At 42.7% G+C, this 27,533-nt stretch overlaps 1 protein-coding gene across 1 annotated transcript in view; it reads right to left on the reverse strand.

Moving 5' to 3' along the window:
* LOC142759700 (L-gulonolactone oxidase-like) overlaps positions 1 to 27,533 on the reverse strand; it is a 167,850-nt gene that overhangs the window by 13,069 nt on the left and 127,248 nt on the right. The window contains exons 7-8 of the mRNA XM_075862169.1: positions 22,984 to 23,091; positions 22,150 to 22,226 (exon numbers count right to left, since the gene is read on the reverse strand). Of these exons, the coding sequence (XP_075718284.1) occupies positions 22,150 to 22,226; positions 22,984 to 23,091 (185 nt within the window). The remainder of the gene's footprint in view (positions 1 to 22,149; positions 22,227 to 22,983; positions 23,092 to 27,533) is intronic.

Below are 27,533 nucleotides of genomic sequence, written 5' to 3' on the forward strand. Positions count from 1 at the left end.
TAGGGGCAGTATTATAGTAGTTATATTTTTGTATATACGGGCAGTATTATAGTAGTTATATTCTTGTATATAGGAGGCAATATTATAGTAGTTATATTCTTGTATATAGGAGCAGTATTATAGTAGTTATATTCTTGTAAATAGGGGGCAGTATTATAGTAGTTATATTCTTGTATATAGGGGGCAGTATTATAGTATTTATATTCTTGTATATATGAGCAGTATTATAGTAGTTATATTCTTGTATATAGGAGCAGTATTATAGTAGTTATATTCTTGTATATAGGAGCAGTATTATAGTAGTTATATTCTTGTATATAGGGGGCAGTATTATAGTAGTTATATTCTTGTATATAGGAGCAGTATTATAGTAGTTATATTCTTGTATATAGGGGGCAGTATTATAGTAGTTATAGTCTTGTATATAGGGGCAGTATTATAGTAGTTATATTCTTGTATATAGGGGCAGTATTATAGTAGGTATATTCTTGTATATAGGGGCAGTATTATAGTAGTTATATTCTTGTATATAAGGGCAGTATTATAGTAGTTATATTCTTGTATATAGGGGGCAGTATTATAGTAGTTATATTCTTGTATATAGGGGCAGTATTATAGTAGTTATATTCTTGTATATAGGGGCAGTATTATAGTAGTTATATTCTTGTATATAGGAGCAGTATTATAGTAGGTATATTCTTGTATATAGGGGCAGTATTATAGTAGTTATATTCTTGTATATAAGGGCAGTATTATAGTAGTTATATTCTTGTATATAGGGGCAGTATTATAGTAGTTATATTCTTGTATATAGGGGCAGTATTATAGTAGTTATATTCTTGTATATAGGGGCAGTATTATAGTAGTTATATTCTTGTATATAGGGAGCAGTATTATAGTAGTTATATTCTTGTATATAGGAGGCAGTATTATAGTAGTTATATTCTTGTATATAGGGGCAGTATTATAGTAGTTATATTCTTGCATATAGGGGGCAGTATTATAGTAGTTATATTCTTGTATATAGGGGCAGTATTATAGTAGTTATATTCTTGTATATAGGAGGCAGTATTATAGTAGTTATATTCTTGTATATAGGAGACAGTATTATAGTAGTTATATTCTTGTATATAGGAGCAGTATTATAGTAGTTATATTCTTGTATATAGGGGCAGTATTATAGTAGTTATATTCTTGTATATAGGGGCAGTATTATAGTAGTTATATTCTTGTATATAGGGGCAGTATTATAGTAGTTATATTCTTGTATATAGGAGCAGTATTATAGTAGTTATATTCTTGTACATAAGGACAGTATAGCCAAAATATTTCCATATAATTATTTAAATTATTAAATTATTATTTATTATTATGTTCAATTATTTGGTTGTAGCATTATATGGATTTTTACATGAGTTTGTCCGGTCACTAAATGAGCCTGAAAAGTGACAATCGCTTTGTTAACCAGATTTCCACTCAGAGTATTTGCCACTGTCCTTCCCTCATCCTCCTTGGCCGCTCATACAAAGTACATTACTCAACAGAAAACAATAATAAGGTCAGAAGAAAGTGTCTCCCAGGGTCAAGAGAATATAAAATCTGTACTTTATACTGGTACATTCATAATAAATATTAAAGGGGTAGTTCAGTTTTTTACATCCCCTATTCATCGGAAGGTTCCACCCAGATAAGGTGTTGTCACTGTGAGAAGCAGTCGGCCGGGGATTATTGCTTTAGAATCATTCATGGAATCCCACCATTCAGAGATCAGGGACCCCACCACACACCCCTATGTCCTAGCAGAGTATATGAAAGGCCTCGTCTAAAATAGACATTCCCTTTAAGCTGGCCTGTTGCAAGCTTGGAGCATGAGAGCCCGGCTGGAAGTGTCACATTATTTATCCTTGTCAATGCCTCATTATTTACAGCTATAACCCATATGTGTGACATTGGCGCGGTTACGTTTTTTCGCCTCTATCATTGTGATTCATTGCCAGACGCCAGACTATTCGCCGATTGACCGATTTCATGTGTTCACATCAAGAACAGTTGAAGTATCACGGAAATAGAACATGACATTTCCACTAATCTCTTTCCGCGGGCGTCCGTCAGATTAGTGGTCATCTGGTAAAGCAGATGTTACCGTCCCCAGGCCCATAAAATATGTAAATGTATGAGATATTCCGACAAACACTCATTATTCTGATTTAAATATTCATCTTTTCTGTGTGTGAGACTCCTCAAGATCTTTGCAGGTGACAGATCTGAGCGTCTCTCTTAGAAATATCCTATTAGGGAATTCTGATTTAATAGAGGGGAGTTCAAAGAGTGTCTCTCGCTCTGGAGGAACCCAACATGTCCTTGCATTACACGGACAACCCATTGATTTCAATATGAACAGTGTAATTCCTATTTCTCCCTGTGGGGGAGCTGCAGGGGAATTGATCACATGCTGCCTCGTTCCCCTGCAGATTACAGCTGATCGCTGGGGTTCCAGACTGTAATCAGCTTATCTTTTGGGGACCTATTGTAGAAAACTTTATTGTGGGCCACCCCTTCAAAGTACCAGAAACTCTTTGTTGTCAGGGTGTTACTTAGTAGTAAGGCACATGATTTAAAGGGTAACTCCACCAAAGATGAATACACCCCCTACTACATTTCCTCTTTCACTTGGGTAGTCATTTTACATTTTGACCATCAGTTTCTTATATTTACCATATAGACTTCAAAAATGTTATGTAATAATTGTGACAACCTTACTCAGAATGTGAAGTTGTCACAGTCCGTCCCGTCCCGTCCCCCCCTGATCCATCAATAGACAGCTATTCCTATTTTAAACCTTTACCCTTAACAATAAATAGAATTTATGGAGAACGCCACCAAAAACACATCTTAGATCTCTTGACAAGTGATACATAGGAAGAAGGGAGAATAGAAACATGATCTCTAGCACTGGGATAAAGGAGAAGCGGGGCAGTCTGTCACCTTGGGCACTGCTGTTTCTCCTAAGTAAAAATACATTGGCAGGAGCAACCTAATCGTACAGGAATGACTGACGATACTCTTGATAAAAGGAAATTGAGTGACTCTCCTTTTAGATGACAGCCGCTCCTTTAGATGGAGTGGCCCTTAGATTTGAACTGCTCCTCTTGATAACAAAAAATAAAGTGGCTCTGAGATGGCAGTTGATTCTGCTCATAACAAGGTATAGAGCGGCTCTCATATGACAGCCTCTCCTCTTCATAACAGGGAATTAAGAAGTACTCAGATGATAGCTGCTCCTCTTCATAAAATGAAATATAGTGGCTCCCATATGACAACAGCTCCTCTTTATAACAGGGATTGGAGAGGCTCTCAGATGACAACCGCTCCTTTTCTCAACAGTGAATAGAGTGGCTCATAACAAGGTATAGAGCGGCTCTCATATGACAGCCTCTCCTCTTCATTACAGGGAATAGAGTTGCTATCAGATGTCTGATACTCCTCTTCGTAACTGGGAATGGAGAGGCTCTCAGATGACAGCCTCACCTTTTCAAAACAGAGAATTGAGAGATTCTCAGATGACAGAATTTCCTCTTCATAACAGGGAATATAGTGGTTTTCAGATGACAGCGGCTGCACTTCATAGCAAGGATTGGAGCGGCTCTCAGATGACCGCCTCTCCTCTTCATAACAGGGAATGAAGAAGTTCTCAGATGACAGCTGCTCTTCTTCATAAAATGAAATAGTGGCTCCCATATGACAGCCGCTCCTCTTTATAACAGGGATTGGAGAGGCTCTCAGATGACAGCCTCTCCTCTTCATAACAGGGAATTAAGAAGTACTCAGATGATAGCTGCTCCTCTTCATAAAATGAAATATAGTGGCTCCCATATGACAGCAGCTCCTCTTTATAACAGGGATTGGAGAGGCTCTCAGATGACAACCGCTCCTTTTCTCAACAGTGAATAGAGTGGCTCTCAGATGACAGGCGATTTATAAAAACAGCTTTCCTAGTTAGTGAATATCATTATGGGAGACTAAAGCAGAAAATTCAAGTTATTTTTCAGCAAAGTGACTTCAAACTGGAAGAATTCTCTAATGTGAATAACCCCCATAGCTTCCTTGCTGCCCATTGACTGCAAATAACAACTGGTTACACTGCAAAGTCACCAAAACGTTGAAAACAGTTGAAAATAAAGTCAATTATAGCATTCAATGCCAGTCTGCTGCATCAAAGCCAACAAGATATTGTCTAGTATTGGGAATGCATGGATCCTAGAGAAGAAAGTTATTATTTTTTCCCTTGACCATGCACTGGTGCGGCTGCATCTTGATTATGCTGTCAAGTTTTGGGCACCAGTCTATAAATAAGAGATCAGAGAGATGGAAGGAGTTCAAAGAAGGACAAATTAATGAATACGAGTTGTGAAATATCTCGGTTATGAAGAAAGGTTGTCAAAACGAAATATATTAGGCTGACAGGAGATATGTTATCTTTATACAAATATCTAAATGTACCCTATAAAAATCAATGCAATAAAGTGTGGAGAGATGTAAAGAAGGGCTAGACATCTTCCTTGTAAGACACAATATACAGAGATACAAGTATATTATGGTAAATCAGGGATATGGCCGATTGCCAGCCGGGGTTACAATGACGTTACTTCCACTTTAAGGGTATGTTCACACGGCCTATTTACGGACGTAATTCGGGCGTTTTGGCCCCGAATTACGTCTGAAAATAGCGCCTCAATAGCGCTGACAAACATCTGCCCATTGAAAGCAATGGGCAGACGTTTGTCTGTTCACACGAGGCGTATATTTACGCGCCGCTGTCAAATGACGGCGCGTAACTAGACGCCCGCGTCAAAGAAGTGACCTGTCACTTCTTTGGCCGTAATTGGAGCCGCTATTCATTGACTCCAATGAATAGCAGCGCTAATTACGGCCGTAATTGACGCGGCGTTCAAGCGCCTGCACATGCCGGTACGGCTGAAATTACGGGGATGTTTTCAGGCTGAAACATCCCCGTAATTTCAGCCGTTACGGACCCCCGCCGTGTGAACATACCCTTAGGCAAATTGGGTCTATGCCATTCCGGGATGGTTTCTGCCCACCTTTGGATCAACTGGGGTTTGTAAGTAAATATATAGTGGAACTTCAAGGATTTAGATCTTTTTTTAACCCACTAGCTATGTACTAACGCAATATAAATGTAATACAGAACATTGTTACGGCAATGTCTACACTAAATCCCACTTATTTCAATGGTCGGATGACATTGTAGTAAATTTACACTAGATGGCAGCAGTGTAATGTTTATTATAATCTGTATACAAAGTAGCCATATATATATACACAGTGTGATAATAGCAGCAGTAGCAACACTGTGACCGAAGTGCAGCTACTAAGGGACTCCGTAACTAAAGGGGCCCAACTTCAGGGTTAATGGGGCCTCAGAGGTGAAGGGCAAAGTTTAGAAAACAACTCTGTATGGTTCAATGTATAATTGAGTAGTATTAGTAGATGCCTCCATAGTATCACATGGTAATCACGGTGTCATTCTTGGCTCCATTGCTGCCATGGGAAGCAGAGAAACAAAGTATTATCAATTTATTTCTCCCCATTCAAGACTTTTACAGATGCACCGTTACTTTGTACAAACATTACATTACTTATCCTGTACTGATCCTGAGTTATATCCTGTATTATACTCCAGAGCTGCCCTCACTATTCTGCTGGTGGAGTCACTGTGTACATACATTACATTACTTATCCTGTACTGATCCTGAGTTATATCCTGTATTATACTCCAGAGCTGCACTCACTATTCTGCTGGTGGAGTCACTGTGTACATACATTACATTACATTACTTATCCTGTACTGATCCTGAGTTACATCCTGTATTATACTCCAGAGCTGCACTCACTATTCTGCTGGTGGAGTCACTGTGTACATACATTACATTACATTACTTATCCTGTACTGATCCTGAGTTACATCCTGTATTATACTCCAGAGCTGCACTCACTATTCTGCTGGTGGAGTCACTGTGTACATACATTACATTACATTACTTATCCTGTACTGATCCTGAGTTACATCTTGTATTATACTCCAGAGCTGTACTCACTATTCTGCTGATGGAGACACTGTGTATATACATTACATTACTTATCCTGTATTGATCCTGAGTTACATCCTGTATTATACTCCGGAGCTGTACTCACTATTCTGCTGGTGGAGTCACTGTGTACATACATTACATTACTTATCCTTTACTTATCCTGAGTTACATCTTGTATTATACTCCAGAGCTGTACTCACTATTCTGCTGGTGGAGACACTGTGTATATACATTACATTATTTATGCTGTACTTATCCTGAGTTACATCTTGTATCATACTCCAGAGCTGCACTCACTATTCTGCTGGTGGAGTCACTTTGTACATACATTACTTATCCTGTACTGATCCTGAGTTACATCCTGTATTATACTCCAGAGCTGCACTCACTATTCTGCTGGTGGAGTCACTTTGTACATACATTACATTACTTATCCTGTACTGATCCTGAATTACATCCTATATTATACTCCAGAGCTGCACTCACTATTCTGCTGGTGGAGTCACTGTGTACACACATTACATTACTTATCCTGTACTGATGCTGAGCAACATCCTGTATTATACTCCAGAGCTGTACCCCCTATTCTGCTGGTGGAGTTACTGTGTACATACAGTACTCATATTGTACTGATCCTGAGTTATATCCTGTATTATACTCCAGAGCTGCACTCACTATTCTTCTGGTGGAGTCACTGTACATACATTACATTACTTATCCTATACTGATCCTGAGTTACATCCTATATTATACTCCAGAGCTGCACTCACTATTCCGCTGGTGGAGTGACTGTGTACATAAATTACATTACTTATCCTGTACTGATCCTACGTTATATCCTGTATTATACTCCAGAGCTGCACTCACTATTCTGCTGGTGGAGTCACTGTGTACATACATTACTTATCCTGTACTGCTCCTGAGTTATATCCTGTATTATACTCCAGAGCTGCACTCACTATTCTGCTGGTGGAGTCACTGTGTACATACATTACTTATCCTGTACTGCTCCTGAGTTACATCCTGTATTATACTCCAGAGCTGCACTCACTATTCTGCTGGTGGACTCACTGTGTACATACATTACTTATCCTGTACCGATCCTGAGTTACATCCTGTATTATACTCCAGAGCTGCACTCACTATTGTGCTGGTGGAGTCACAGTGTACATACATTACATTACTTATCCTGTACTGATCCTGAGCAACATCCTGTATTATACTCCAGAGCTGCACTCACTATTCTGCTGGTCGAGTCACTGTATACATACATTGCATTACTTATCCTGTACTGATGCTGAGCAACATCCTGTATTATACTCCAGAGCTGTACTCCCTATTCTGCTGGTGGAGTTACTGTGTACATACATTACTCATATTGTACTGATCCTGAGTTATATCCTGTATTATACTCCAGAGCTGCACTCACTATTCTTCTGGTGGAGTCACTGTACATACATTACTTTACTTATCCTATACTGATCCTGAGTTACATCCTATATTATACTCCAGAGCTGCACTCACTATTCCGCTGGTGGAGTGACTGTGTACATAAATTACATTACTTATCCTGTACTGATCCTACGTTATATCCTGTATTATACTCCAGAGCTGCACTCACTATTCTGCTGGTGGAGTCACTGTGTACATACATTACTAATTCTGTACTGATCCTGAGTTACATCCTGTATTATACTCCAGAGCTGCACTCACTATTCTGCTGGTGGAGTCACTGTGTACATACATTACATTACTTATCCTGTACCGATCCTGAGTTACATCCTGTATTATACTCCAGAGCTGCACTCACTATTCTGCTGGTGGAGTCACTGTGTACATACATTACATTACTTATCCTGTACTGATTCTGAATGTATTATACTCCAGAGCTGCACTCACTATTCTGCTGGTGGAGTCATTGTGTACATACATTACTAATTCTGTACTGATCCTGAGTTACATCCTGTATTATACTCCAGAGCTGCACTCACTATTCTGCTGGTGGAGTCACTGTGTACATACATTACATTACTTATCCTGTACTGATTCTGAATGTATTATACTCCAGAGCTGCACTCACTGAACAAGATCCTGTTCTTTTGATGTAGTGGATATAGAAGTGAGATATGTTACCTCTGGGTATGTGAGGCCACGGCGTTACTCCTCTAATCTAATTGTAAATTCTGATCCTAGTGAAATATCTGCTCTAAGCAGCCGCTCATTCCCAGGCAGAAAACTGACATGTTTCTCGTGCAAAACAGGCAATGCCACTTCTAAATTCCACCAGTAGGGGGCAGTCATTACTTATATGACAAAGAGGAATCAGACAAAAACATTAACCCTTTTATAAACTTTTACAGAGTTTTATATGATTTCCTAGCAAACTCCAAACAAAAAGCTGTTCATGAAGGAAAAGTGTATATGGACACAATGGATCCCTCACTGCCAAGCCAGAAAGACGGGACAGTTGTGTCATAAATGAGGTGTGTAGTGTGGCTTAGATACACCAGCTCAGCAGAGGGTATCACCGATAATAGGACTAGTTGCAGCAGCTCAGCAGACAGTATCACACATGATAGGATTAGATACAGTAGCTCAGCAGACAGTATCACACACGATAGGATTAGATACAGTGTCTCAGCAGACAGTATCACACATGATAGTATTAGATACAGTGGCTCAGCAGACAATATCACACATGATAAGATTAGATACACAGCTCAGCAGACAGTATCACACGTGATAGGATTAGATACACAGCTCAGCAGACAGTATCACACATGATAGGATTAGATACACAGCTCAGCAGACAGTATCACACATGATAGGATTAGATATACAGCTCAGCAGACAGTATCACACATGATAGGATTAGATACACCTGCTCAGCAGGCAGTATCACACATGATTGGATTAGATACACCTGCTCAGCAGGCAGTATCACACATGATAGGATTAGATACACAGGTCAGCAGACAGTATCACACATGATCGGATTAGATACAGAAGAGAAACTCCTCAGACAGTATCATATGATAGGCTTAGATACACAGGATTAGCAGACAGTATCACACATGATAAGCTTAGATACACAGGATTAGCAGCACACTGTTTAAGGGAAGTCATGTTATAATGTGCATTACATGATAAGGGATGTAGTGCTGTTGTAGTTCTCTGAGAATGTATCACATGACAGGTTTAGATACCCCAGCTCAGCATTATTAGAGCTGATATATAAAGCTGCTGAAGAACCTCTTTGTAGAAGAACCTCTCACTATTGGAAGGTCCAGTGCACGTTCTATAGAAGCCGGACATACAAAAAATATTCACATGGGCGCTAATATATTAGGACTTCTTGCTGTGTTCACGTTGTGCTTATTATATAGCAGGACCTCGGAGGGGACCACTACCACACAAGATAACAAGACCACCGCCGCCGCCACTGCGCATTATCATTATACGGATCTAACAAAATTCCTTTGAAAAGTCATTAAGGGTTCAGTCTGTCAATTAACGGCAGCGCGTTTCTTTCAAGTCTAAGTGCCTGTGGTGCTCCTCCGTCTGCCGAGGCTTCCGCACCAACCTCTCTCCGCTCTTATTTCTTCTCTTCACCTTTTATTTATCTGCTCGGCTTTGAAATAAAAACTTTTGTACTAAAAAAAAGGATATTCGACATGGGGTGAAATGCGTGAGCACCACGCAGGCATGGAACTAGAGAATAAACGATGCTCCTCATGTGGTAGGAACGTGAGAGTCCACAGTCACCTAGGACAACCAGAATCCGGGAATCTACCTTCGGATGTGATGCAATGTACTAATGAACGAAACGCGTTAACGTCTACAAAAAATAGGGTGTGAAATTATTTATTTGCTAAATTTATCATGAAGAGAAAAATAAAGCGAACGCCTTAAAGGGTTTTCATGTAAATGGGAAATTGCAAATGATATTTCATCTGAAGAATGGCTCGACGTTACCTACGGGAGATTGTGCGGAGATCAGAAACATTGATGCCTGCCAGGGGAACAGTTGTTAAAGATGCCAATTTGCTGGCCCGGTTAACATGGATCTGTCATCTAGATGAAGGGGAGACGGGGACGATTTACGGGATAGACCAATATTCAGTCTCTTCACTAAAATTCCAGCTCTTTATATTTGCGGTCTTTAAGACCTGAGTTCCAGGTACATCACCAAGTCTTCCTGCACACGGCAAACAAGAGTTTACTTGGATATGAGAGTGAGGAACGCTCTGCCCCAAGATGTCTCCAAGGGAGTGTTTTTTACCTGGAGAGTCACAGTAATGTAGATCTAGGAGAAATACTCACACATAAGTCCTGGTCATTAAGGCTCCATCACAGGTCAGGTTGCTTCATCGACTTTCCATCTTTCGTCTGGTCATTAAGGCTCCATCCCAGGTCAGGTTGCTTCATCGACTTTCCATCTTTTGTCTGGTCATTAAAGCTCCATCACAGGTCAGGTTGCTTCATCGACTTTCCATCTTTCGTCTGGTCATTAAGGCTCCATCACAGGTCAGGTTGCTTGATCGACTTTCCATCTTTCGTCTGGTTATTAAGGCTCCATCACAGGTCAGGTTGCTTCATCAACTTTCCATCTTTCGTCTGGTCATTAAGGCTCCATCACAGGTCAGGTTGCTACATCAACTTTCCATCTTTCGTCTGGTCATTAAGGCTCCATCACAGGTCAGGTTGCTTCATCGACTTTCCATCTTTCGTCTGGTCATTAAGGCTCCATCACAGGTCAGGTTGCTTCACCAACTTTCCATCTTTCGTCTGGTCATTAAGGCTCCATCACAGGTCAGGTTGCTTCATCGACTTTCCATCTTTCGTCTGGTCATTAAGGCTCCATCACAGGTCAGGTTGCTTCATCACCTTTCCTTCTTTCGTCTGGTCATTAAGGCTCCATCACAGGTCAGGTTGCTACATCAACTTTCCATCTTTCGTCTGGTCATTAAGGCTCCATCACAGGTCAGGTTGCTTCATCGACTTTCCATCTTTCGTCTGGTCATTAAGGCTCCATCACAGGTCAGGTTGCTTCACCAACTTTCCATCGTTCGTCTGGTCATTAAGGCTCCATCACAGGTCAGGTTGCTTCATCGACTTTCCATCTTTCGTCTGGTCATTAAGGCTCCATCACAGGTCATGTTGCTTCATCAACTTTCCATTTTTCGTCTGTCCTTTAAGGTTCCATCACAGGTCAGGTTGCTTCATCACCTTTCCTTCTTTCGTCTGGTCATTAAGGCTCCATCACAGGTCAGGTTGCTTCATCACCTTTCCTTCTTTCGTCTGGTCATTAAGGCTCCATCACAGGTCAGGTTGCTACATCAACTTTCCATCTTTCGTCTGGTCATTAAGGCTCCATCACAGGTCAGGTTGCTTCATCGACTTTCCATCTTTCGTCTGGTCATTAAGGCTCCATCACAGGTCAGGTTGCTTCACCAACTTTCCATCTTTCGTCTGGTCATTAAGGCTCCATCACAGGTCAGGTTGCTTCATCGACTTTCCATCTTTCGTCTGGTCATTAAGGCTCCATCACAGGTCATGTTGCTTCATCAACTTTCCATTTTTCGTCTGTTCATTAAGGTTCCATCACAGGTCAGGTTGCTTCATCACCTTTCCTTCTTTTGTCTGGTTATTAAGGCTCCATCACAGGTCAGGTTGCTTCATTAACTTTCCATCTTTCGTCTGGTCATTAAGGCTCCATCACAGGTCAGGTTGCTTCATCAACTTTCCATCTTTCGTCTGGTCATTAAGGCTCCATCACAGGTCAGGTTGCTTCATCAACTTTCCATCTTTCGTCTGGTCATTAAGGTTCCATCACAGGTCAGGTTGCTCCATGAACTTTTAATCTTTGGTGTGGTTGCTTCATCAAGGCTTTACCACAGGTCCTATTGCTCCATCAACTTGCCATCTTTGGTCTGGTAGCTCTTTCAAGACTTCATCACAATTCTGTTTGCCTGATCACGGCTTAGTCATGGTATTGCCTGCCTCATTACGGCTTGATGACAAGTTTTACCATGCCAACAAAACCTCATCACCTCATGAAATCTAGTTGTTCCATAAAGGTCCCAACACAAGTTTGACCATCCCATCAAGGATTAGTCACTCAAGCCTGTTTGCCTTATTATAGATCTATAACATATTAGCTTTCCCATCAAGATTTTATTGCAAGTCTAAGGCTCCAACAAAAGCCGGGCTGTTCCATCAAGACTCCATGACAGGTCTGGCTATCCCATCAAGTCTCCATCACAGGTTTTGTTATTCCATTAGGGCTCCAATTCAGGTCTAAAGGCTCCAACTCAGGTCTGGTCAACCAATTAAGGCTCCATCACCGGACTGACACTACCGCATGTCTTGCGACTCAAGTTTGGGTGCCCAATTAAGACTTTATCTCAGGACTGGTCACATATTCAAGACTCCGTTGCATGTCTGCGTATGCAGATCCATCCCGAACATGTTATCAAGGCCCCATCACAGTTCTGGCAACTCAAAGACGTCACCCTAGATCTTCCCACTCCAGATAGACCCCATTTTAGGGCAGATAGAAATCGGTCACCTCATTATCCAAGATCTGGCCTTCCCATCAAGACTCCATCACATTCGAAGCTCCTCCTTGACCTTCTCCTCCGGTTGACTGCCTCTCGGCCATTCCACCAGCCAGTCATGGTATACTTATAGAACATTCTAGACTATCAGTGACTAAACTCTCAGCCTGGAATTTCTAAACAATCAGGCGCTAGATTGTACGGCCATCTAATACCACATGACGGGCAGAGTAACGTGCAAAACACGGATAGCGTATTATACGTCGCCATCACTTTCAGGTAGATATAATTCTCATTGTGATGACCGTGACTGTTGGAGCAGATCTTATTACAGCACAACGGAAAATGCTGCGTCTGAATCATAGTGACATTATATCTAGAAGACATGTCTAGTACCTCAACATCCTACATCATAACAGGGAGCGGGAGCGACATTAATGATCCGGAGTTATGGATGGAGCCATCATTTACTTTACAAAACATGGTGGATGAGTGGAGACCCCCAGTGATCAGCTGTATTCTGCAGCCGCAAGTGTTCATATTCCCTGCAGCGCCCCCACAGGAGAAATAAAGCATTACACAGTTCCACACATTGAAATCAATGGGCTGTTAGTGCAATGCATTGATATGCCGGGTCCTCCAGAACGAGAGACACTCTTTGTAGCCACTCTCTGCTCCGGCTAATAGAAGGCGATCCTGAACAGGAGACCACATCTATTTATTCAGAATACCCAGGAGAATTGTCACTTGGCTGTTTCAGTACCTCCGATGAGTGGTCAGCCAACTCTCTGGTCCTCCCCTCTACACTCCTCAGTCGGACCACCACAATAAAGCTTCTATGTCCTGTAGATATGCCATAAATAAGAATGGTTGGAATACCCCTTTAAGTCCTTCCATTGGAGGGGGTAATGGTCGTCTTCTGCTGTGAGACCCTTCTTGTCTTGTGTTGATGATTCTGAGTGTAGTATTTCGGAGGTGATGAGTCCTGTAGAGTGATCCGCAGTGAATTCATCATCTCTCGAGCTCACACGTCCAGCGTTGTATCCACGGACCTCTCATCACCGGAGAAAAATGTGTACCGGTGCCGTGGAGCTAAGGGGTGATTGATCCGCCATCCACTGCCCATCAAGTTATATGCCACAAAGATAAAGATCTCAGATAAATCCGTCGCCCGGCTCTCCGTGTCTTATATATCTCTCCCTGCCGACAGCTACACCGCTAATGTCTCCATATGTCACCTTCATATAGGAGCTTCATCACTGCGGCCTACACGTCATCATTCACCGCTGATAGGAATCTGTATAACTTGTCCAGATAAAGGCCGTCATCTATCTATCTATCTATCTCATATCTATCTATCTATCTATCTCATATCTATCTATCTATCTATCTATCTATCTATCTATCTATCTATCTATCTATCTATCTATCTAATATCTATCTCATATCTATCTATCTATCTATCTATCTATCTATCTATCTATCTATCTATCTATCTATCTATCTATCTATCTATCTATCTATCTCACATATCTATCTATCTCATATCTATCTATCTATCTCATATCTATCTCATATCTATCTATCTATCTATCTATCTATCTATCTATCTATCTAATATCTATCTATCTATCTCATATCTGACAGGTGCGTTTGTGGAGTGACTATGAGTGCGCCAATGTTTGCGGGGTCCATGTCCGTGATGGCATAGTCTACTACACTGCTGCCTACATGGGAGTTTAGTGTATACCTTCCTAAAGAGTCTCCCTTGGTGCGGCCATTCAGTATGTGGAGTCCTAAGCTTCGACATAGATTCAGTAGTTTTTTCCCGCTTTTGTTGACGGTGCTGTCATAGCTGTTTCTCTCTTTCTGTAGGGAGTTATGACAGTCGGCCTCTGCTCCAAAGATGAAGATATTTCCATCATTGGTCAGGTAGTCTTTATCTCTCCCCGTTCTTGCATTGAGGTCTCCGTAGATGAGAACGCTGCCCAGGGTCTGGAAATGGGCGGCTTCCCTTTGTATAATCTCAAAGCTGTCTGGGTTGGAGTACGGGGACTCTGGCGGTGCGATGTACGTTGCGCAGAGATACATGTCAGACTGAGAGGTGAGGATGGAGCTGCCTATTCTTATCCAGATGTGGCTGTCTCCTCGCTTCACGGCTTTGATCTGCTCATGGAGCTCCTCCTTGTACCAGACTAATATTCCTCCTGAACACCGACCCTGCTTGATGTGTTTATTTTTCAGGGCGGGGACAGAGATTTCCCTGTATCCAGTGGGCACCAGGGACTCATTCTCTGTCCTAGTCCATGTTTCCAGGAGGATTTGTATATCGATATTTTTCAGTCTTTGGATGAAGTCTGGATCGTTAATTTTGCATCCAAAGGCTGAGGCGTTGAGGCCTTGAATATTCCAGCTGCTGATTATAAAGGACGTCATTGTGTGTCCATATACCTTGTAATGAGCGGCGCTGTGTAGGACGGGCTGGAGATGTGACTGTTGGATGTGTTGTAGATGTTCTCGTGTTGTACAGTCACATTAGTTTTTTACATAGAGTGCTGAGCAGGGTCTTTATCTCCTCCATGTCTCTGCTCTGCGTGTCTCTGTGTGAGGCAGGGGGTTTCCTCCATGTCTCTGCTCTGCGTGTCTCTGTGTGAGGCAGGGTGTTTCCTCCATGTCTCTGCTCTGCGTGTCTCTGTGTGAGGCAGGGGGTTTCCTCCATGTCTCTGCTCTGCGTGTCTCTGTGTGAGGCAGGGGGTTTCCTCCATGTCTCTGCTCTGTGTGTCTCTGTGTGAGGCAGGGGGTTTCCTCCATGTCTCTGCTCTGTGTGTCTCTGTGTGAGGCAGGGGGTTTCCTCCATGTCTCTGCTCTGCGTGTCTCTGTGTGAGGCAGGGGGTTTTCTCCATGGCTTTTGCCTCTGTTGGTCTGACCTTGGGTAAAGGGGTTTTTCTCCTGGGTGTAGTGAGGTGTGTGGAGTTTGAGGTCTTTTCATTGTTAGTGATGTCTCCATGTTTTGGCTTTGGCTGGTGTGGGGTCCAGGTCTGGGGGGTCTGTTCAGCACAATGTCTTTCAGTTCTTTGGCCAGAAGGCTGACCCCTCGTTTGTTGAGGTGTTTGTCATCATACAGGTGGTGCTGCTCTATGGAGGGGTGTTGTGCCAGGCTGATGTTTGACATTGAGCTGATGTTCGCTGCCAGCTCTGTGTTGATGGCCTGGGTGATCTCGTTGGGTACATCTTTTCGTGGGAGCACGGATGATATAATTATTTTACTGTCAGGGAACTTTTGTTGTGCCGTCTTTGCTAGTTGGGACAGTTGTTCTGCAATCTGCTGTTGCTGGTCTTGGAGGTTGTTTGTACCCGTGTGTATAATGAGATGGTTTGGATTGGAAAAATGTGGGTTATTGATGACTGATGTGACTTGTTGGATAGTTGCACAGTGAATTTTACTGACCCTTTTTCCTGGGAAGAGTCGCCGTGAATTAAGGTATTTGCCATTTGAGTCAATTATTAGGACAGTATCAGGACATTGTGACTTGCGGGTGGCTTGTCTGATGCTTGTGTCCTGGGTCCTGCTTGGTGGTGGTATGTGGTGCTGCTGTGGTTCTGTGCTGGAGGTTTGGTTGGCGGTCGGCTTTGTACCCACTTGTATCGCTCTGTTTTCTCCTAGTTTGTTTTCATTAATTTCAGGAATATTTATTGGGTTTGGGTGATTTGATGTACTAGCGCCCTGGTCATTGGCAGTCCTTACGTCAGCGCTCTCCCTTGCTCCTAGACTTTGTGTTTGTGGTTTTAGATTTTCTATCTCTAATCTGAGCTTTGTATTTTCTTGTTGCAGCTCTCGGAGTGTACGTTGTATTTCCTGCAGAGCTGATGCATGTTCACATTTCAGTTTGTTTATCTCTTTAATTACTTGGTCATTTGTGTTTTTGTCACCGAGATTTCTTTGAAGTTCTTCTTTGAATTGTACAAAGTCTCTTTCTAATTGAGATAAACAGTCTCTGAGGGTGTCGGGTGAGGGGTGTGGGACATTGGGACATGGGGCAGCGGGGGTGTCGCTGGAGATTGTCTCTGTATGTCCATCTCTGGTCTGGGTTGCTGGAGTTTGTTGTTCTTTGTAAGTTTGGGCCTGGTCTTTAATATGATGAAAGATTTCTTGGAATTCCTCTAGCTTGTCCTCATTGCCTTGTATGAGAACGGTGCCGTTATTATATAGACTTATGGTAAGAGTAATACTCCCATCATTTCCTGTGTCTTTTATTCTGATCTGTCGGCCCTTATTGATGCCACACTTTGATATGTCCTTATAGTGCTGGCACAGGGCTGTGTGCCAGGCGGAGCGGTGCTCAGTGTAGAATGATACATTTGTTTTCCTCTTGACTTCTTCTTTAGAGGTAAAGTCAGCAAAAAGTGTCTCTGGATTGTGTCTGATTGTGGCATGTTTTATGGCTTTCCTCGCTTGGATGCTCCTCTGCTCTTCGGAGTATGTGATCTCCAAGGTGCCGGACCCCCTCTTGTCTGAATCTTCTATCCCAAACTCCGTCTTATGGACATTTACTTTATTCTGCATTTCTTGTTCTAAGTTGTGATTTTCCATTTTTAGATAAATCCTTATATCTATGGTGTTTTCTCTCTAGTTGGATTGTGTTGGTGTTGCAGGAAGTTCTTACCTTTTGGATGCTCAGTTCTCTGGACTCGGTCAGACTTGATGTTCTCTGCTGCAGTCTGTCCTCTAAGCAAAATTCTTGTTTTTTCTTTCAAATCTTTACATTTCTTATTTTTCATGAAGAACTTTTAGTCCTGCTTCCTCCTGTCTTCCATGGAGTCTGTATTATCCAGGTTATGCCTTACAGTTTGCTCATTACAAGGTATATATTGATGTAGACTCAGGAGCTCATGTTCAATGCTGCTTACTCCTTGGGAACCTAACCTATCTATCCCATATCTATCTCATATCTATCTATCTATCTCATATCTATCTATCTCATATCTATCTATCTCATATCTATCTATCGCATATCTATCTATCTATCTATCTATCTATCTATCTATCTATCTATCTATCTATCTATCTCATATCTATCTATCTATCTATCTCATATCTATCTATCTATCTATCTATCTATCTATCTATCTATCTATCTATCTATCTATCTATCTATCTCATATCTATCTATCTATCTCATATCTATCGCATATCTATCTATCTATCTATCTATCTATCTATCTATCTATCTATCTATCTCATATCTATCTATCTATCTATCTATCTATCTATCTATCTATCTATCTATCTATCTATCTATCTATCTATCTATCTATCTATCTCATATCTATCGCATATCTATCTATCTATCTATCTATCTATCTATCTATCTCATATCTATCTATCTATCTATCTATCTATCTATCTATCTATCTATCTATCTATCTATCTATCTCATATCTATCGCATATCTATCTATCTCATATCTATCTATCTATCTCATATCTATCGCATATCTATCTATCTATCTCATATCTATCGCATATCTATCTATCTCATATCTATCTATCTATCTCATATCTATCGCATATCTATCTATCTATCTATCTATCTATCTATCTATCTATCTATCTATCTATCTATCTATCTATCTATCTATCTATCTATCTATCTCATATCTATCTATCTATCTATCTCATATCTATCTATCTATCTCATATCTATCTATCTATCTATCTATCTATCTATCTATCTATCTCATATCTATCTATCTATCTATCTCATATCTATCTATCTATCTATCTATCTATCTATCTATCTATCTATCTATCTATCTATCTATCTATCTATCTCATATCTATCTATCTCATATCTATCTATCTCATATCTATCTATCGCATATCTATCTATCTATCTATCTATCTATCTATCTATCTATCTATCTATCTATCTATCTATCTATCTATCTATCTATCTATCTATCTATCTCATATCTATCTATCTATCTATCTATCTATCTCATATCTATCTATCTATCTCATATCTATCGCATATCTATCTATCTATCTATCTATCTATCTATCTATCTCATATCTATCTATCTATCTATCTATCTATCTATCTATCTATCTATCTATCTATCTCATATCTATCGCATATCTATCTATCTATCTATCTATCTATCTATCTATCTATCTATCTATCTATCTATCTATCTATCTCATATCTATCTATCTATCTATCTATCTCATATCTATCGCATATCTATCTATCTCATATCTATCTATCTATCTCATATCTATCGCATATCTATCTATCTATCTCATATCTATCGCATATCTATCTATCTCATATCTATCTATCTATCTCATATCTATCGCATATCTATCTATCTATCTATCTATCTATCTATCTATCTATCTATCTATCTATCTATCTATCTATCTATCTATCTATCTCATATCTATCTATCTATCTCATATCTATCTATCTATCTCATATCTATCTATCTATCTATCTCATATCTATCTATCTATCTATCTCATATCTATCTATCTATCTATCTATCTCATATCTATCTATCTATCTATCTATCTATCTCATATCTATCTATCTATCTATCTATCTATCTATCTATCTATCTATCTATCCAGAGCAGGTGCAAATCCCAAGATCCAGGCCAGGGATCTTCTTACGATAAAATAAAGGAAAGGCAGCACTCCAAATTTGCAAAAGTGAAAAAAGTGTTTTGTTTAATACATGTAGAGTAAAGTGTCACACGTATTGTACAGTAAAGTGTCACACATATTGTACAGTAAAGTGTCACACGTATTGTACAGTAAAGTGTCACACATATTGTACAGTAAAGTGTCACACATATTGTACAGTAAAGTGTCACACATATTGTACAGTAAAGTGTCACATGTATTGTACAGTAAAGTGCCAGATATATTGTAACAATACTTGTACAATTAACGGATAATTCCACTAAAGCCGAAGCGTAATGTGATCCTGTTGTGCAAAACTTGAGTCACGTGTCACGACGGAGCAGCACGACATTCACTCTCGGGATATTTCCATTATTACAGATAGTTCCACTTCGCATCATGAAGAAATCGCACATGTACCTCAATGAATTCTACACACACACATGTATCATATATATATATATCAGTATTTGTGAATGAACTTCTGCCATGGCGTGGGGCCGGTAATGAGCTCCGTATTACACGCCGGTGATGTTGGAGACGTCTCCACCGTATCACACCGGACATTGCCAAGATTTAGGGGGACATAAGATTGTCACTGTATAAATACAAATGACCCGACATGATAGAAGTGAACAAGGACCTCCAGCTCTCGGTTGTCCGCATGCTCAGTAATGTGCTGATGTGCACCGTCCTCATCACAAGACGCACGCCAAGGTTATGGCGAGAAACACGACGCGCAGATCCGATATATACGGTGAAATAACATTTATGTCCTTGACGGAGAAAAGATGATTGATGAATGACATCATACGGACGTAGCACAGAGAAGACCTCATAGCGAAAATAGAAATAGTGCCCCCTCCTGGTGCAGGACCCACTTTACCCATCCCTTGTTGGGTGGAAGACCAGCTTGACCAATGAACTGGTCGCCCCTCCATTATTTGCTAATGTTCACATTTCTTGTGAAGAAGAGTAGCCTTGCCCAGGTTCTAGTGCCAACCAGAAAGGGGAACAGGGTAAACCTAAACCAGGGCCTAACCTATAACTAAATACTCCTACGGTACACATGCCCTTGAGTGGGGCAGTGGACCTCACACTATGAGTCATGGGTATAATGTTCTTGTACCCCAACACTCACCTACATATGAACATACATGGTCTACCCCCAACCTAAGTGATGGTCTGAAGGAGCAAGAAAAGCGACAACCATTCTTGGTCCCATTTTGTGGCACCCAGAACCGTTCTCTTGCCCTAAAGAACAGCGTGGGAGAATGGGTGGAAGACCTACCAGGCTAGAAGATGCTGGAATGCAGTCCCTTTTATAGACCTTCAAGGACTTCAAAGGGCATTGGGCATAAGGAGATGCCCTAGAAGACATGGCACACCTGCTTCTTCTCATACTGCTCTACAAGACAACCAGAGATGCCAAAAAGACTCCATTCTAGGTGGTTCCTTATCCTGTGGTCTCGTTCAATGAAGGAAGCGCTTCAACTGTTCCTCTTGTTACTTGGCCAGGAGAGGTGGCACGAGGTAGGCAGTGATATGGCATCTATAGTTTTCGAGTTCGGTCACCCACAAGGTCAACTTCATTGGGGCTACTGATTGTCCTAATGATGGATTCCCTTTTAGGAATGATGACAGAGTTGTCTTTGGGTTAGATGGCGTCCTGTGCAGGATTATTTTAGCTGTTGATACGGACATCAGGGGCACGACTGAAATTTTATAAAAGAGGAGCCCACCGTTTTTCGTGACCGGGCAGCGGAGTTACTGTAGAAACTGGGGTCTGTGCACTGTCCTTTCTATTAGGGACAACTACTCCGCCCCAGTCACTACAGTAACTCCGCTGCTGTCTAGCCCTAAACTTTGGGTCTTATGTGGGGGTCTGAATTTATTTTGAGATCTGGTTTAAGTTTAGGGTCTGGTCTGGGTTTTGGATTTATTTAAGAGTTCTGGTCTTCATATTGGGGTCTGGTCTTAAGTTTTAATGCCTCCCCTTCTACCAAACTATATTTTTAGTTTTTTCCACAAGTCCCTTTTTTCTTTTCTCCTCCTATCCCCACAGAGCTAATAACCCCTCATAGATTTGCCCCTTCCCCCTGAAACCAAGAGCCCAGTAGGGGAACAAGAAAACAGGAAATGCAGCCATCATAAGGTCAGAGAGTGCCGGGGTACAAGATAGAGAACCGGTAATGTGGGGTAATGTGGGGTGTAATGTGGGGTGTAATGTGGGGTGTAAATCGTTTACTGTATAGAGTCCAAAAATTCCTGATAGCTCCCCTCCCCCAGTTATTATCTCTCTCCCCCACTTAATAATCATCTCTCCTCTATCACCCCTCCATTGTATGGCATTTTGTGGCATCATGTCCCTTCTCCACCCTGTGTAGTACTTGCAGGATCCGTCAGCAGCTGTTACTGACGGCTCTGACCGCTCCTGCACTTATCACCAGAGAGAGGACAGACAGGGGCGGAGCAGACTTCGACAAGAACTAAACAGCGATTGATGAGAAGGGATATGGTGCCACGGGAGGAATGTGTGAAGGCAGGCGGCAGCAACGGCACCACCTCTACCGGGAAGGGCGATACGCCTTCTGCGGCCGCACAGGTCGCACACTCCTAAGGCCCACCCTTTAACCATACTCATTCTATAAGAAGTGGTGTCGCCATGTCCATGATGTTGGTCCGGCTCCACGTCACCAGCTTCCGAACAACGTTGACCCACAATACAATACCCAACATAGTCGAGAGAATCGTTACCACCATGAACACATAGGAAGACCCTCACCCCATACCTTATCCAGAGGAGGAACTCCAACAAGTAGTATCCCACAAAACAATCCCAAAACCAGCTGGACTTGGAAGACGGTGGCTGCACGAAAGAGAAATCACTTTGTCAGAACGATCTATAGCAATTAGTGAGACGAGCGCCCGTCCCGGGATCAATCTTTCACTAATGGGCGATCACAGATCTAGAAAATTACTCCGGAGCAGCAATCCGTCATCCGAAGGGAGATGCAGTTAATTCTCCATTTTAAGGACAATGAGGCCGCCCGGCTCAGATCATTTGTAAAGCGGAGGCAGTTACCATTCCCGTCCTCATTAATCTGCTAGAAATACTTCAGAAATTAAATTTTTCATTTCTAGTTCGGAAAAAGTGAACGCATAAATCATCATCGGTAAACGGCATCATTATGTGGACTCTACAAGCGGCCATGTTCAAAACACAGAGCAAGTAAACCGGAAGGATTCACACACTAAAAGTTCTACTGAGCCTTATTCTCTAGTCACATCCAAAGCTGCCCCTCATCTTTTATAATGCACCGCAGAAGAAAATGCTGTTAAACAGACAGTGAAACAAAAGAAGGAAGTATATATATATATATAGTCATGCAGCAAGAAATGTGAAATCCAATGGAATTTTAAATGCAGCTTTGGGTGTGACTGGAGTATAATAGATGACGTCACCGCACAATAAAAGTAAAAAATAAAAACTGATTTACGAGCCATAAAAAGTGCATTTCTATTATAAAGGTCTCTCTGCCTGCACCGATGACGATTACTAGTGACAGCGGGGACCGGCTACGGCAGCGGGAATACACAACGTATGATGACGGAGCCGCTGATACCTTATCTGTAGGGTCCTGATAAAACACGCTGACACTTTCCGTGTGTGGAAACCATAAGAAGCGGAAATATTCTGAAGAGTTTAAGTGTTTGTCCAGATTGTCAAGAACCTGCAACGACATAAAATAAATCCTTACAACAGATAATGTACAGCACAGATTATACAGGAGGGGGGCACAGATTATACAGGAGGGAGGCACAGATTATACAGGAGGGGGGCACAGATTATACAGGAGGGAGGCACAGATTATACAGGAGGGGGCACAGATTATACAGGAGGTGGGCACAGATTATACAGGAGGGAGGCACAGATTATACAGGAGGGAGGCACAGATTATACAGGAGTGGGGCACAGATTATACAGGAGGGAGGCACAGATTATACAGGAGGGAGGCACAGATTATACAGGAGGGGGGCACAGATTATACAGGAGGGAGGCACAGATTATACAGGAGGGGGGCACAGATTATACAGGAGGGAGGCACAGATTATACAGGAGGGGGGCACAGATTATACAGGAGGGGGGCACAGATTATACAGGAGGGGGGCACAGATTATACAGGAGGGAGGCACAGATTATACAGGAGGGGGGCACAGATTATACAGGAGGGGGGCACAGATTATACAGAAGGGGGGCACAGATTATACAGGAGGGAACCTTATATTATACAGGAGGGAGGCACAGATTATACAGGAGGGGGGCACAGATTATACAGGAGGGGGGCACAGATTATACAGAAGGGGGGCACAGATTATACAGGAGGGAACCTTATATTATACAGGAGGGGGGCACAGATTATACAGGAGGGGGGCACAGGTTATACAGGAGGGGGGCACAGATTATACAGGAGGGAACCTAAGATTATACTGGAGGGGGGCACAGATTATACAGGAGGGGGGCACAGATTATACAGGAGGGGGGCACAGATTATACAGAAGGGGGGCACAGATTATACAGGAGGGAACCTTATATTATACAGGAGGGAGGCACAGATTATACAGGAGGGGGGCACAGATTATACAGGAGGGGGGCACAGATTATACAGAAGGGGGGCACAGATTATACAGGAGGGAACCTTATGTTATACAGGAGGGGGGCACAGATTATACAGGAGGGGGGCACAGGTTATACAGGAGGGGGCACAGATTATACAGGAGGGAACCTAAGATTATACTGGAGGGGGGCACAGATTATACAGCAGGGGGGCACAGATTATACAGGAGGGGGGCACAGATTATACAGGAGGGGGGCACAGATTATACAGGAGGGAACCTTAGATTATACAGGAGGGGGGCACAGATTATACAGGAGGGGGCACAGGTTATACAGGAGGGGGCACAGATTATACAGGAGGGGGGCACAGATTATACAGGAGGGGGGCACAGATTATACAGGAGGGAACCTTAGATTATACAGGAGGGGGGCACAGAATATACAGGAGGGGGCACAGATTATACAAGAGGGAACTTTATATTATACAGGAGGGGGGGCACAGATTATACAGGATGTGGGCACAGATTATACAGGAGGGGGCACAGATTATACAGGAGGGAACCTTAGATTATACAGGAGGCGGGCACAGATTATACAGGAGTGAGGCACAGATTATACAGGAGGGGGCACAGATTATACAGGAGGGGGGCACAGATTATACAGGAGGGAACCTAAGATTATACAGGAGGGGGGCACAGATTATACAGGAGGGAACCTAAGATTATACAGGAGGGGGCACAGATTAAACAGGAGGGGGCACAGATTAAACAGGAGGGGGCACAGATTATACAGGAGGGGGGCACAGATTATACAGGAGGGAACCTTAGATTATACAGGAGGGGGGACAGATTATACAGGAGGGAACCTTAGATTATACAGGAGGGGGGCACAGATTATACAGGAGGGGGCACAGGTTATACAGGAGGGGGGCACAGATTATACAGGAGGGGGGCACAGATTATACAGAAGGGGGGCACAGATTATACAGGAGGGAACCTTATATTATACAGGAGGGGGGCACAGATTATACAGGAGGGGGGCACAGATTATACAGAAGGGGGCACAGATTATACAGGAGGGAACCTTATATTATACAGGAGGGGGGCACAGATTATACAGGAGGGGGGCACAGATTATACAGGAGGGGGCACAGGTTATACAGGAGGGAACCTTATATTATACAGGAGGGGGGCACAGATTATACAGGAGGGGGGCACAGATTATACAGGAGGGGGCACAGGTTATACAGGAGGGGGGCACAGATTATACAGGAGGGAACCTAAGATTATACTGGAGGGGGGCACAGATTATACAGGAGGGAACCTTAAATTATACAGGAGGGGGGCACAGATTATACAGGAGGGGGCACAGGTTATACAGGAGGGGGGCACAGGTTATACAGGAGGGGGGCACAGATTATACAGGAGGGGGGCACAGATTATACAGGAGGGAACCTTATATTATACAGGAGGGGGCACAGATTATACAGGAGGGGGGCACAGATTATACAGGAGGGGGGCACAGATTATACAGGAGGGAACCTTAGATTATACAGGAGGGGGGCACAGATTATACAGGAGGGGGCACAGGTTATACAGGAGGGGGGCACAGATTATACAGGAGGGGGGCACAGATTATACAGGAGGGAACCTTAGATTATACAGGAGGGAACCTTAGATTATACAGGAGGGGGGCACAGATTATACAGGAGGGGGGAACAGATTATACAGGAGGGAACCTTAGATTATACAGGAGGGGGGCACAGAATATACAGGAGGGGGCACAGATTATACAAGAGGGAACTTTATATTATACAGGAGGGGGGGCACAGATTATACAGGATGTGGGCACAGATTATACAGGAGGGGGCACAGATTATACAGGAGGGAACCTTAGATTATACAGGAGGCGGGCACAGATTATACAGGAGTGAGGCACAGATTATACAGGAGGGGGCACAGATTATACAGGAGGGGGGCACAGATTATACAGGAGGGAACCTAAGATTATACAGGAGGGGGGCACAGATTATACAGGAGGGAACCTAAGATTATACAGGAGGGGGCACAGATTAAACAGGAGGGGGCACAGATTAAACAGGAGGGGGCACAGATTATACAGGAGGGGGGCACAGATTATACAGGAGGGAACCTTAGATTATACAGGAGGGGGGACAGATTATACAGGAGGGAACCTTAGATTATACAGGAGGGGGGCACAGATTATACAGGAGGGGGCACAGGTTATACAGGAGGGGGGCACAGATTATACAGGAGGGGGGCACAGATTATACAGAAGGGGGGCACAGATTATACAGGAGGGAACCTTATATTATACAGGAGGGGGGCACAGATTATACAGGAGGGGGGCACAGATTATACAGAAGGGGGCACAGATTATACAGGAGGGAACCTTATATTATACAGGAGGGGGGCACAGATTATACAGGAGGGGGGCACAGATTATACAGGAGGGGGCACAGGTTATACAGGAGGGGGGCACAGATTATACAGGAGGGAACCTAAGATTATACTGGAGGGGGGCACAGATTATACAGGAGGGAACCTTAAATTATACAGGAGGGGGGCACAGATTATACAGGAGGGGGCACAGGTTATACAGGAGGGGGGCACAGGTTATACAGGAGGGGGGCACAGATTATACAGGAGGGGGGCACAGATTATACAGGAGGGAACCTTATATTATACAGGAGGGGGCACAGATTATACAGGAGGGGGGCACAGATTATACAGGAGGGGGGCACAGATTATACAGGAGGGAACCTTAGATTATACAGGAGGGGGGCACAGATTATACAGGAGGGGGCACAGGTTATACAGGAGGGGGGCACAGATTATACAGGAGGGGGGCACAGATTATACAGGAGGGAACCTTAGATTATACAGGAGGGAACCTTAGATTATACAGGAGGGGGGCACAGATTATACAGGAGGGGGGAACAGATTATACAGGAGGGAACCTTAGATTATACAGGAGGGGGGCACAGAATATACAGGAGGGGGCACAGATTATACAAGAGGGAACTTTATATTATACAGGAGGGGGGGCACAGATTATACAGGATGTGGGCACAGATTATACAGGAGGGGGCACAGATTATACAGGAGGGAACCTTAGATTATACAGGAGGCGGGCACAGATTATACAGGAGTGAGGCACAGATTATACAGGAGGGGGCACAGATTATACAGGAGGGGGGCACAGATTATACAGGAGGGAACCTAAGATTATACAGGAGGGGGGCACAGATTATACAGGAGGCGGCAAAAGATTATACAGGAGGTAACCTTAGATTATACAGGAGGCGGGCACAGATTATACAGGAGGGAGGCACAGATTAAACAGGAGGGGGCACAGATTAAACAGGAGGGGGCACAGATTAAACAGGAGGGGGCACAGATTATACAGGAGGGGGGCACAGATTATACAGGAGGGAACCTTAGATTATACAGGAGGGGGGCACAGATTATACAGGAGGGGGGGCACAGATTATACAAGAGGGAACTTTATATTATACAGGAGGGGGGACAGATTATA

Source organism: Rhinoderma darwinii, chromosome 4 (genome assembly GCF_050947455.1).
Source record: "Rhinoderma darwinii isolate aRhiDar2 chromosome 4, aRhiDar2.hap1, whole genome shotgun sequence".
In the NCBI taxonomy this organism is placed as follows: domain Eukaryota; kingdom Metazoa; phylum Chordata; class Amphibia; order Anura; family Rhinodermatidae; genus Rhinoderma; species Rhinoderma darwinii.